This window comes from Aricia agestis, chromosome 7, assembly GCF_905147365.1.
Source record: "Aricia agestis chromosome 7, ilAriAges1.1, whole genome shotgun sequence".
Lineage (NCBI taxonomy): Eukaryota > Metazoa > Arthropoda > Insecta > Lepidoptera > Lycaenidae > Aricia > Aricia agestis.
In genome coordinates this window covers 15,602,300-15,616,228 of record NC_056412.1, presented here as the reverse complement: position 1 = coordinate 15,616,228, position 13,929 = coordinate 15,602,300, and the positions used below count along the sequence as shown (strand labels likewise).

General features: G+C 38.2%; 1 protein-coding gene across 9 annotated transcripts; it reads right to left on the bottom strand.

The window, feature by feature from the left end:
- Nucleotides 1-318: 318 nt before the first annotated feature.
- LOC121728986 (troponin T) lies at nucleotides 319-10,179 on the bottom strand. Of its 9 annotated transcripts, none has more exons than XM_042117347.1 (14): nucleotides 10,042-10,179; nucleotides 8,466-8,505; nucleotides 8,068-8,106; nucleotides 7,394-7,411; nucleotides 7,088-7,105; nucleotides 6,385-6,412; nucleotides 6,153-6,278; nucleotides 5,824-6,042; nucleotides 5,310-5,528; nucleotides 5,089-5,181; nucleotides 4,933-5,013; nucleotides 4,604-4,682; nucleotides 2,726-2,952; nucleotides 319-465 (listed from the first exon to the last, which is right to left on the bottom strand). In XM_042117347.1, exons 2-13 carry the CDS (start codon nucleotides 8,486-8,488, stop codon nucleotides 2,726-2,728), a joined length of 1,170 nt encoding a protein of 389 aa, XP_041973281.1. In that variant the 5' UTR covers nucleotides 8,489-8,505; nucleotides 10,042-10,179; the 3' UTR covers nucleotides 319-465. The 9 variants fall into 9 exon arrangements, with proteins under 9 accessions (XP_041973281.1, XP_041973280.1, XP_041973283.1 ...); XM_042117346.1 differs by lacking the exon at nucleotides 4,604-4,682 and adding an exon at nucleotides 4,337-4,415; XM_042117355.1 differs by lacking the exon at nucleotides 319-465 and adding an exon at nucleotides 4,337-4,415 and having other exon boundaries at nucleotides 2,815-2,952.
- Between the last annotated feature and the right edge of the window lie 3,750 nt (nucleotides 10,180-13,929).

The window sequence follows — 13,929 nt, the reverse complement described above, 5'->3', positions numbered from 1 at the left end:
TATCATATCATATTTCTTCAAAAATTATAGTTTCAAGTAACTAACTATTTCCTCAATTTTTTTTAAATTCGATCGTACGCTATTTTATTATGCAGTCAAAATGGCCGCCAATATTAATATATTTCACATTTGGAACTATATCTTTAATTTATTCTTCATTCAGTTACAAAATATTGTCCATCGAACTGTATGGTTTGTCGCCGAACTTTTTTATGCACATCGTTACAATATCTAGACACGCGGTAGCGTATCAAGCCAAGTTCAAGTATAACAGAACTAGCGAGCAGCATGTAATAATCACACAATGAAACACTGTGGTATGAAATAAATTAGTTTATTATGTCAGGTGTTTTCGACATGTCCGTTGTCCCGTAACAAATAGTATAACAGTATAAATAATAAAAATAATTTGCGAGTGGTGATTGCAGCGCCGCCGCGCCGAGCCCGGTCGTGCTAGCTCAGTATCTGGAAACAAAAATCAAAATCGGTCCATCCGTTTGGATACTAAGATGCTATTAGGCCTGGAGATGGTGACACAAAATTCTTGGTCATTTGTACCAGGCTGGCGGTTCTACAGGGGTATAATCATGTAAAGGCAAAAAGGAAAATGATGGTCATAGGTGGTCATAGCGCTCGCACTGGCAGCCCAAACGCGTGGGCGTTAATCGAACGTGTCGGATAAATAACGAGTGTCGAACGATTTGTTCCACAAAAATGCTTGTATTTTCAGATAGTCGAAAAAAAATAAGTAGGCGGTAGCGTAATGCCATACTTCTCGGGTGTGGCTTACAGCCCGCCATACCGACGCGAATACATTAATTTTAATAAAAAAATTGAACCATTTGTACCAGGCAATTTTTTGCATAGCTAATCATCGTCGAGTAGCCATTCACGAAAATCACCTTGCCATACTTTTCCGACAGGTCCCAGTGACCGCCATACCACTGCAAATGAGTGATGTATTTTTTTTGCATGTACGATTTGCATTTGAATTTTGGAAAGTATTTGACAAAATGTGACGGTTATTATTTGTCCATACTTCTAGTAGGGCGAAAAGTGCTGCCATACTTGAAATACTTATTTATTTAACACGTTTTGAAAATACGAGTATAAGAATTTTGTGTCACCATCTCCAGGCCTATATGGACACACACTGGCAGACAGACAGATAAACAGACAGACAGACACGTAAAATGTTTAATACCCCACTCTTTCGTTGCGGGTTAAAAATATACTTGTTCAATTCTAACCTTAAGAACTAATAAAAAGGTTTTTATTAGTTCTTAAGGTTAGAATTGAACGAGTTCAGTCTAATGAATGAGCTATAGTTTTGTCCTTGTCTATCGAGCGTCTTTTCCAATGTAAAAGACTGGGACAGAACACTGTTTATGCCTTGTGGACTACATTTATCAGTAAGAGCGGTAATATAAAACTAGATGTTGCGGGTAAAATCTAAAATTTCAGATCTAGGATATGCCATAAGTTTTTTGACATTACACAATTGTTACGATTGTCAGACTGCCCCAAACTACCTTAAAGTGGGGCCTTTCCAGGGCCCCCGTAACCTTACGCCTGTGTGCAAAAAAAGGATTTTAGCGCCCCTTTTTTTGGGTCCTGGGTTTTGGCGCCCCTAGAGGTTGGCGCCCGTTTGCATTGCACACATTGCACATATGGTAGCGGGGGCCCTGGGCCTTTCAGTTGACCACGTTTTATGCTTCGACATCCCACGTCTTTTATGCACATGGAGGCAATCATACAATGCTTAGCGGTCTAAAGTCGTGTTTTAAAATAGATTTTATTTTATTTTATTTAGTCATAATGACACTGTTATTTTATAATATATTTTTTGTAATTTTCCATCTTTTTAGAAAAAGATGGCCCCGTGCGAGTTTCTTACGCCGGTTCTTCTCGCCGGGTTAGTTCCCGAACCGGTGGTAGGCATCTATGTAGCCCCGACGTTCAGAGAATATTTGAAAAAATTTATTCTGAATAAAAAATTTTGAGTTTGAGTTTGAGTTGAGTTTGATGCAACTATGTTATTCCTTCTACATAAGTGTTTTAATTGCGTTCCGAATTTTGTTAAGTAAGATTTAAAAATAGAATTGATAGCACTCTCGTGTGCATGCCCGGAGTGTTACACATAGTTGCGTATCGCCAAATATTTATTGGCGTTAGACTTTATTTACTGCTTTATTGATTGTAATGATTAATGCAATAGGAACGTGTATTGCGTCGTGTAAACAATTACTCCCTTACAAAAAGTAGTCTAGAAAAATATAGATATTTATGTGGAGTACAAATATTCAAAGTCCGTTGTATTTGTCTGACAAGAGATTGTTCAGATGTGCCAGAAAAAGAAAGGCAGAACTCTTACTACTGCAATTCAACTAAGGGCGCATTTTATGTTTGCGCGGATTCAAATTGCTATAGCCTTTGGGAATATCGCCACCCTCGTTGAATCCTTGCGAGCACACAACGCGCAGAAAACGCGCAAACGAGAACACGCCCTTATAAAACGAGCTTCTATCGGTTTATCGGTATATATCGGTCATTTTAGGGTTCCGTACCCAAAGGGTAAAAACGGGACCCTATTACTAAGACTTTTATGTCTATCTGTCTGTTTTCAGGCTGTATCTTAAGAACCGCTACTACTTTCAAAGTGAACTCTCTAAGAGGAACACATACACATCATAAAGTATTATCACTTCACCTTGTATATACTCACTTATTCCTCCTCCTCTTCCTCTTCCTCCTCCTCCTCCTCTTCCTCCTCCTCCTCCTCCTCCTCGACCTCCTCGACCTCCTCCACGACTTCCTCCTCCTCCTCGGGCTCGGGCTCGAAGGTGGGCTCCTCGTCCTCGTCCTCCTTCTTCACGTCCTCCTCACCCTCGGGGGAGTCCACCTCTCCCTTCTTCTTGCCCGGCCTCTCGCCGAACCATTTAGGCAATCTCGCTATGGTGGAAGATTAGGGTTAATCACTCATAAGACATAGGTTACGCGGTCAGTCTGGCATCAGTTCCATCAGTCTGATCCAGACTGACGGGGAATGATCGTGTGACCATTTGATTGATGGACTGATCATTATTTTATTATGTACTTTCCGGTCATAATTCTGGCGTCAGTCTTAGCCCGGGCGCGCACTAGCGGCCCTCGAGATAGATACTTTAGTATGAAACCGCCATAGACGACACGCACCTGGCCGCAACGCGACCAGCGGCCACACCATACATTTGATGGCCGCCGCGACCTGGCCGCTGCGGCCTGGCCGCTAGTGCGCGCCCGGGCTCAGACTGATGGACTGAACTGATGCTAGACTGACCGTGTAACCGTACTCTATGAGTACTAAGGCCTACACGCGTTTAAAGTTATCCCATCCTTATTACGTCACTCAAAATGTTAAGCTTTTTTGATACCTTTAACATGTATTGTTCTATTTGGTGACCCTTTATCTATTTCTTAAGCTGTGACGTAATTAGTAGGTGGAAACTAACCCTGAGTTAAAGTTTAAGACCTACTGGCGCGAGTGAGCCTAAAGAAAACACTAATGAGGGTTTCAAGGCCGTGATATTAAATACATATTTGACACTAAAGACCCGTTTGATGCAAAGCTTATTGGAGAGTGTCAAAATTACTTATCATGCCTTAATCAGTTTTCAAAAGCACGAAACCACGAGATGGTGCTTCGTTCGAGTCAGGTCTATCCCCTGCAGCAAAAGGAATATCTAAAACCCTCATTGGTAATATTTTGTAGTCAGTTGTTATAATCCTTGTCATAATTTTTTTTCTAGTAGAAGCTATCTTTACTAATATCCTACGAGCTTCATCTCATACTGGTAATATTTAAATATTTAAACCTAAATATATATTTACAAGCAGGATAGGGAATAAAAAAGGGTTACATATACAAATTGGATAAAATCTTATTCAGGTTATGTACAAATCTACATTATATGCAATAGGATACAATAATGCGTCTTAGAATAAGAGGAAATGCAATGTTCCCATGAAGGCACTTTGCACAAAAAGATCTATTGAACAATGTGTATTTAATGATCGCTTACCGTCTTATTTACATTCCATTATCTTTTTAAGCCTCTACATTTGTTAGTATTTTGTATATAATATTTACAATTTTAACGTTGCTCTTCCAATTTCTTCTAAATCTAGATCGTTTTTTCCAGCTATTATTAGTCTCAGTGATGCCCCAACTTCTACGTCGCCTAGTATTAGTCTCAGCGATGCCCCAACTTCTACGTCGCCTAGTATTAGTCTCAGCGATGCCCTAACTTCTACGTCACCTAGTATTAGTCCTAATGTTTCCCTAAGTGGTACTTACCCTTCTGCCTGCCACCGAATTGGTCGGCCCTCTCCTGCCACACCTTCTCAAGGAAGTCCTTGTTGAGTTTTTCGAGGTCCTATGAGAGGTTAACACAAGGGTCAATTCAGGTCAAAAGGGGCACATTAGGTGCGTCCTATAGTACAGTGAACAAATTCATGATTTGTCGTGTGGGACTTAAATTACAAGGTAAATGACACGGAGAGAAAACCATGCCATGACATGCCGTGGGGTCAATGGGGGCAAACGGGGATCGCCCCCTCTTACTTTTTGTGCGGTTCATAAAATCGTCCATCCTCTCTTTCCATAATTTATCCCAATATTCAGCAGCTAAAGTATCGTATCCCTGTATTTAAAACGTTATTAAGCCATGTTATTAATGAAGCATTTTTTCTAATCGGTATGAAGCACAATTTCTTTATGTTTGAATTTTAAAAGTTATTTTAATTCTACTTGCATTGAAACATCCATGAGAAGGTTCCATGATCCATCTTTGGTTAAGCTTATGCTCGTTAAAGATATCGTACTTCATACATTAAATTGTCAAGTTAATTATTATATTTTTTAAGTTATAAAGTATTCACTAAAATACTTACACCCTCGAACAGTTTTTTCTTGTCGTCATATGAGCGTGTGTCGACACGTCGCTCGTATTTTGACGCTACTTGGATTTTGGGCTGTAAATTCAAGAGCACAATATTTAAAATTGAAAGTTGGACGATAAACTAATTTTCTGTTGGGTCCATACTTACAGGGTGCTTTCCTGTGAGGGCTTCAGGGTCTAGACCCTTTTTGAGAGCCTTGTGCCTTAGCTGCTGCTTTTGTCTTTCTTTAAGTTCTTTTAACTGAAATGAAAAAAATGCTTATTTTTTTCTACTAGAGTACGCTTTTTACTCAGCCTATGCGGCTTAATTTTCGAATTCAGCTTTGGGAGTCTTATCACATTCGTCAGAATTTTATTAAGAATACTCACGTCATAGTCTTGTCTCTTTTGCCTCTCTTCGAGATCGTATTTCTCTGTTTCAAGTTTGACGATGCACTCCCACAGTTCGGTGGCTTTCTGTCTGAGCTTGTCTACGGAGAGACCTTCGATATTGAGGGGCTTGATGCGGATGGACAGGGAGATCTTCTTCTCCTCCTCCAACTGTTCCTTGGTCTTGTTGCGCTCGATCTGGGCACTGCTGAGGCCGAACTGTGGAAACAATAGTTTCATTAGTTTTTATATAGCATAGATATCTATATAAATAAAAATGGATTTCCGATTTTGTTAGTCTCACTATAACTCGAGAACGGCTGATCCGATTTAGCCAATTTTAGTATTGAAACATTTGTGTAAGGAGATTTATCTCCGAATATAATATATAATATTAATAATGATACGAAGTTCACCGGGTCATCTAGTTGCATTATAAAAAATGTTTACTATTGAAACCCCAAGTTGATTACTTACAACAATATATAAGTTTCACAATTAAACGAATACGTACGTTTTCGCTCTTTTTCTGGATAGTGAAGTTAGGTCCGGTTTTGTTAGAGGCATCTTTCATCGCCTGGAGCATAGCCTGGCGTTTCTTTTCAGCCTCCTCGAGCCGCTGTCTCTTCTCTTCGATGTCGCGCTGTTTCTTCTCCTCAATCTCACGGATTCGCCTCTCCTCTTCCTCCTTCTTCTTCTGGGCGAGGCGTTTCTCTTCCTCAGCGCGGGAGACCTAGAATTATTTACTTTTAATGATCTATTGAGACTTATATTGAACTCAATTTTTTGAGAACACTTTAGTTTTGTCTCTGGTTCTTATGATGTTATGTAGCAGCTACTCACTTTGCGCTTAGCCTGCTTCTCCTTGAGGCGCTTGAGCTCCTCCTCCTCCTTGGATCTCTGTTTGCGCCATTCGTTAATGTATTCTTTCAACTGTTCATCTAAGTCTGACCTCTTCTGGTCTTGACGCTGCAAAACAAAAGTTATTTCTATAATATCTTAAACATATCATTCAGTAAACTAAACACTCATTGTTTTTTTAACAATATATTTCTCAATTCATTATAGTAATTACCTTGATGAATTCTGGATCTCCCTCGCCCCTGTAACATAGAAACCACGTAAATAAAACGCCTAAGAACAACGTGTGTGTTAATGTTACTAGGCCACTGCTACAGCGGCCCCAGTACATGTAGCGGTTACGATGATATTATTTGAGTATTGTCCTGTGTCCCAGTGTCCCCCGTATTTATCTTTATATTGTGTGTTGTTGTTTACCCCGGTCTGCCGTTATTTAGCAGTTAACACTTGTGTACATGTTGTTATCAATTAGAGTTCGCTGTGTACTCCAGTTACAATTACATTTGTTATAACATTTGTCAATAAGCGTGTGAATTGTTCGATATCTTCGTGTCTTTACAGTGTTCGGTTTGCGTCAATGAACAATGGAGAACATATAGGTTATGGTAATAACATAATATTATTCCATACTCAGGTGGTTGCCATGCTGAGGGTTAAATTAAACCTATCATGCGGTCGCAGATGCGTCGGATCTACAATATTTTTTCCTGACATCTTGTTTTACAGAAACGGCGTGGGCGCAACTCGGCTGAACATAAAAATAGAATCGTTCTGTTTATAGATTCGCCGCGTTCCATTTCTCTAGATTATGTGAGGACGCGGCTGCGATAAAATTTGGAACGTTGCGCACACTCCATACACTGTACAGTTAATAGAATTAAACAGTTAGTGACACCACAGTGAGCGGTGCAACTTACGCGATCGACGGTCTACTCCTAGAAACAGAAAATAACAGTCAGCCTCTACTTACATCGTATAAAATAACATAGAGAAGGTGAAGCAGTGAGAACATTATTCAGCGCATACGAAAATTAAAAAAAAATCTAGGTCAGTAGTGTTCAAAAATCCACAAATTTCGTTGCTGCAATAAATTCGTTCGTGACACTCGGTGCAAAAGATTAATTTTGAATACCAATTCGAGCATTTGCATATGTTTTTGTCGCTACGTGTAGTGTCTAGAAGCGAAGCGATTGTCCTAAACGTAATTAAAATTTAGGACTTACTCTGGCTTGGGTGCGGGTCTTCGTTTGTAACACAACGGCAACAGCAGCAGATAATGGAAAAAATAAAAACCATTACAAATTCGAACCTTTAATTTGTAATATAGACGGCACAAGTGCAGATCTACTTAAAAATGAAATAGTATATAAAATAAAATTGACTCATACAAGAGACTTTGTCGTACTTACGCTGTACATCTCTTTAGTTAGTCTTAAATCATCAAAACACTGTAACATCGCAATGGGTCTCGTTCTTGTCAATGCTATAGTATTTTGAAGTGAAAGGAGCGCATAAGTAAGCGTAGCACCTATACTTCTTCGAGTCTGAAAAGCAACGAAAGCATCGATCAAGCATTAGAAAAAGCGTTCTAGGTCTGTGAAGAGAAGTAAAAGAACTAAAGTGCCGGATCAACGGAAAGAGCACACCACTTACTTCCTGTAACAAAAGAGATAAAAGGGTTTGGTAAGGGTGCAACTAACGTAGTACTAAGGGAAAACTAATAGGGGATAGAAAATCTGAAATTGAATCTGTACAATTTTTCATGTATCTACATATTGGAGACTGTTGCCTTCGTTTTGATAGACTAAAAAGACTAGAGACTATTCACGTAAAGCTCGTGTAAAACCAAACCAGAGATTGAATGAGTTGAGAAAGATCGTATATTCTCTATACTTACGTCTCTGGGACTTCTTCTTCTACCTCCTCTTCGGAGCCACTGTGGAATAGACAGATAACAGTTTAACAGTGCATTAGTTGGGTATTTGGATAACACTTGCAGTGAAACAAACACGTGCATTATCCATGTCCCGATGAAGGGGGAATCGTTAGTCAAAATGTGAAGGAAAAACATTGGTTTCGGATGCTTTACAGTATTTAAACTTGTATGTGTAAGTGTTACAATGTAAACAATATATTGGTGTATAATACACAATGTCACAATATTTAAATCAATGCATTTTACGGTCCAAAAATCAAATAATCTTTAATATTTTTCTGTAAATCAATAAAATTTAAATTAAAGTCAATAAAATTCGCATTATATCAGTAATTGTTGCAAATTATGAAAATACTTACGAGTATTCTTCTTCGTCGGACATGGTGACTGTTTATTTGTCTGGAAAAAAAGGACAAACTAGAGTTTCGACCCTTAAGTTACTGAATTCACATAATATGTTATGCTATTTATGTCCTGGCAGGGAAGTTATATCATACCCTGTTACTACACATACTATCTGAGAATTTGGCACCTTGTCAACATCATTGCTATTATGTTTCAGTTTCCTACATGCCAATATATTATTGATATAATATAATTATTATTTATTTCAATAAGTCAATTATTATTCGACGAAATAATAATTTATGAAATTAAAATTTTATATATCCACTTTAGTATCAAATAAAGAAATTAGGACCTAAAAGTTGACCCCAAGAAGCCTTTTGTTTAAATAAAAAATAGACACAAGTATGTTGCACCGGTTTATTTTGTTTATCAATTGCAATTCATTGCATAAAATGCATCTCTTCACATGATAAGTTCTATCTACTTGATTTTTTTTTTCTATTCTTTTCTGTTTTGTTCTCATTAATGGTAATGTAAAAGGCTTGCTAAAGGTCATAATAATTATATTTATTCATTATCTGTTTCTAGTTTAAAGTAAATGTTCTTAATTATAGCTGACTGCTGAAATTCATACGCGCTGATTCGATTGTTTATGAAGTCGGGGATATTTTTAGCGGTTTTATCTCTCTGACCATTAGGCACACCTACGGCCGCTAGTTGGCACACGTTCAAGCTAAGATTAAAATTGGACTCGGTATTTGGTGGTATTCAGATTACACGTTTTTCGACTGCTTACATTTAATTTTTTTGTACTTTAGTAAAACACTTATCTAATATATAAAATTCTCGTGTCACAGTTTTCGTTGCCATACTCCGCCGAAACGGCTTGACCGATTCTCATGAAATTTTGTGAGCATGTTGAGTAGGTCTGAGAATCGGCCAACATCTATTTTTCATACAAATAAATTATATGGCAAAACAACGTTTGCCGGGACAGCTAGTTTCACTATACTTTCACAATAGACTAGTCAACGCCATGTCTTTTGGAATAGTTGAATATTTTTATACATCTTTATATATTCGAATTAAAATCATTTTTATGCTTTTTTAAGTAATACGTGACATTTTCCCCTTCAGGGTTATGATTTTTTATAAATTATTTAACAAGTTCTTAGTTTTATTTAAAAAAATATAGTCCGCTAACAGTAAAGTTAAGGATTCTAGGACCTTGTCTTAGTGTATCGTCCTTTTAAGCACTACTTACATATTTTAGTACATTTAAGCTATTTTTTACTTTTGACACTGGTCCATCAAGGACTCATCATCATCAAACCTGCTCATTTTTCTCGTTTTGGACATAACGTTTTTTGTTTGTCTTATACGTATTTTTGTAAGTATTATATGTAAATGACATAAAATCCAGTGTACAGTGTGTAGTGTGTGTAAAACTGGCACTCGGCGAGTTTACGTGTGAAATCCTTCGCGCGGCGCCGCGCTCTGTAACGTGATTCCGCGCTAAAGATGGCAATGCTATTTCCGCGCGGCCCAGTTTCCGCACATCCTCACTACACACTGCACTTCACTCACTTGCACGGGCGGAGGGTCACTCACTGGCTTCGATCGCAACGACGTTGGAATGTGGAGTCCGCGGCGACCACGGCGGCTCTGAGCGCCGCGCCGCCGCCCGCGCCGGTCCGCGCGAGCCCCGCACCCCCCGCTGCTAAATATAACCGCGGTCATTTTTGAGCCGAACACCCAGCTCCGGTTTCTTAAGTCCACCAGGCTCCCAGCGCGGGCGTGGCGTTTACCTGAAAAATCGCGACCGAGGCCTTCAGATTTAAGGATACGCGCTCCGCACGGCTGCGTCTATCATAAAGGACTTAGAGGACTTGGCCAGCTTCGATTTAGTACATAATATGGCACGGACATGGGAAATCTAGGATATTGATGTTTTAACGCCTAGAACTTCAGATTAAGTTTGAATGCGTTGCTAATCTGAAAACCTAAACTTTTAGATAACGGACATCTTGCCGAACAGACTAGAAAACGAAATTCTGCACAAGATCGATAGCTAGATAGTTGTAGAGACTAGGAGTACAAGATACACTGGCCTTGGAGTTGTTTTCTTTTACAAGAATCGTGCTGTTGAGGTAGGTAAGGTGTGGTTACCTATTCAACTCACATAAGCTCATAAAGACTGTTTAACTGGATTGAATGTAGATCGTAAGATGAGCTCCCGATGGTATCTAAGTAGATTGCTGCTTGCGTAAAAAATAAATAAATTTTAAAACAAATGTTCTTACTGACCTACCACCGCCGGTCTAGAGACAACTCCGGAAGGAATCGGCATAAGAAACTTGTATAGGCCTTTTTACGTAAAAGTGACAAATTATGAGAAAGCATCGTAAAGAAGAAGATAGAGACACGCCACGTTAACTACCTATTTCATGCCGGTACTTCATGTCTCCAAAAAGACCGACAGCCGACAGAAGGAAAACATTGTGAGGAAACCCGCACATACCTAGTTGTACCAGACTTATTGACCTGTTCATTCCTTTGGAGTTTGGACTAGGCGGTAGGCCGCTACGTTGCGAGAATGCCGAATGTGCTTGGGCAACCATACGGGCATTTAATTAAAAGCTTGTCCCATGCACAGTATTTGAAGAGCGGTACTTCGCTCTGAAAGTATTTATAAATCATCCACAACGAATGCAAAGGCCTTGTTTATTCTGTTATGGACTTTCAAAAAAATTGCCAAAAGGCTTTCACACTCTATCTATATATTTTTATCTAATACTGTAGAGTGTACTGTGTAGACAGTGTCTACTAGACACTCTGTGGACGTTGAACAAGTATGCAATGAAACGAGACATGACATGGAACGCGTAATCGCGAATTATGTCACCAAATTACGCCACGGTCGATGACCTTACGATTTATTTACGGAATTTGGAGAACATACGAATATCTAGCAGTGATATAAAATTACATTGCGCGGGCATTTTGGTGATTTAGTGTCTAAACACACCATGCCGAAGATACGCGGCCGAAGTTCGGGAAGATTACGCCTGCAATGTAGGTATACCGATAAGTGATGACACACCATGACGAAATTACGTCGCGTTATTAAAGCGTACAGCCGAACTTCGGTCGAGCGTAAGTTCGGCAGCGATTCGACGGTAATGTTTTTTTTTGGCATCAATTCGGCGGCGTTCGAGACACTGAATACTCGGACAAAGTTACGTGTGTCATATCAGCCGAGTGCGTCGGAACGGAATTAATATATACGAGCATGCTTCTTTATCTTATATCTTTAAACGAGCAATTCTTGTATAGATATATATATATATATATATATATATATATATATATATATATATATATATATATATATATATATATATATATATATATATATATATATATATATATATATATATATATATATATATATATATATATCTATACTCTATACTAATATTATAAATGCGAAAGTATCTCTGTCTGTCTGTCTGTCTGTCTGTCTGTCTGTCTGTCTGTCTGTCTCGCTTTCACGCCAAAACTACTGAACCGATTGCAATGAAATTTTGTACACAGTTATTCTAGAGTCTGAGAAAGGACATAGGCTACGTTTTGATGTGGGAAAATATCTTATTTCCATGAAAATATCGATGAAAATTTATTCGCATTGCGCAGGCCAGCGCTCATCCCGGGGGTCCTGGGTTCGAGTCCCGCAGGCGGAACAAGTTTTCAATGTTCCTGGGTCTTGGATGTGTATTAAAATAATATTTCAAAAATCTTAAATATATTTTATGTATAATATTATAAAAAATCCAGAAATATATCGATGCAATTTAGTTCTAATACGATTCAACAGATGGCGTTTTATTTTTTACTTAAATATATTTTATGTATCTATACTTCTATACTAATCCATACTAATATTATAAATGCGAAAGTACCTCTGTCTGTCTGTCTGTCTCACTTTCACGCCAAAAACTAATATTATAAATGCGAAAGTATCTCTGTCTGTCTGTCTGTCTGTCTGTCTGTCTCGCTTTCACGCCAAAACTACTGAACCGATTGCAATGAAATTTTGTACACAGTTATTCTACAGTCTGAGAAAGGACATAGGCTACATTTTGATGTGGGAAAATATCTTATTTCCATGAAAATATAGATGAAAATGAATTCGCATTGCGCATGGCCAGCGCTCATCCCGGGGGTCCTGGGTTCGAGTCCCGCAGGCGGAACAAAAAGTTTTCAATGTTCCTGGGTCTTGGATGTGTATTAAAATAATATTTCAAAAATCTTAAATATATTTTATGTATAATATTATAAAAAATCCAGAAATATATCGACGCGATGCAATGAACATTTTAGTTCTAATACGATTCAACAGATGGCGCTTTTTTTTACTTCGTTGGAACATAAAACTAATCATACTTATTAGTTATTATGTTTTTGTTTATAGTTTTTAATACGTTAGAATATTATGTTTAATAATATTATCACTTGCTAACAATAATCAATCTATCTTATCTTATAGAACTCCTACTGCATTTCTAAGGAGTTCGAGTGTGTTGTGTTGTGGCCTATATTCCATCCAGAAAATATATCAATTTAATTCTATTATATGAAAACATTTTAATTCTAATATATGAAAACAGATGGCGCTTTATTTTTTACTTCATTATTATAACAGAACTAATCATACGGTACCTACTTTATTATATATTATTGTTTTTATTCATAACTAGCTGTTGCCCGCGACTTCGTCCGCGTGGACTTTAGTTTATAGCGCGCGGTGTCAACAAAATTTGTGTCAAATTTAAAAACTTTTTAAAACCCTGGTAAGTGGTACCCCTCTTAGGGCCGCGCTACACCGGAATGGCAGCGCTGAAAGTGCTTGTGTAGCGCGCGTGTAGCGCGGCCCTTAATTAATCAAAATACCCAAAAACAGCTGTGCAGTGTGCACATAATCTGTACTAATATTATGAATGCGAAAGTATCTCTGTCTGTCTGTCTGTCTGTCAGTCTCGCTTTCACGCCAAACGCCAAAACTACCGAACCGATTGTAATGAAATTTTGTATACTGATAGTCTAAAGCCTGAGAAAGGACATAGGCTACTTTTTTACTGGAAAAAAGGGTTGTAAGGGTCGTAAATTTGTTCAAAAAATTCATAATAGATGGCGCCGTGCGTCTTCTACATCGCGCTGACGCTTGCTCAAAAGTCTTTCTATAAGAGGTGGTATCATCCTACATTTAAGTCTCGATTTTTTTCGATTGTTATATCTATTCTACGGTATTAAATAACTCAGTACTTTATCTGTGCAGGCAGTGACGTAACCTTAAGACCAAATTTCACCAACGACTGTTAAAGTTAATGCTCGAATTAGTATCACGTTAGCTGTTTTGTTTTTCATATGAATGAAAGAGAAGACAGGATATTTTAACAAGCTGTTAACACTAAC

Excerpts from the sequence above, each read along its gene's own strand:
- LOC121728986 (XM_042117347.1), bottom strand. The coding sequence starts at position 8,488 with ATGTCCGACGAAGAAGAATACTC. Across the intron at positions 4,683-4,932 it reads AGAAAAAACTGTTCGAGGGT|GGATACGATACTTTAGCTGC; the intron begins GTAAGTATTTTA and ends TTTTAAATACAG. Across the intron at positions 2,953-4,603 it reads TTTTATGAACCGCACAAAAA|CGAGATTGCCTAAATGGTTC; the intron begins GTAAGAGGGGGC and ends CTTCCACCATAG.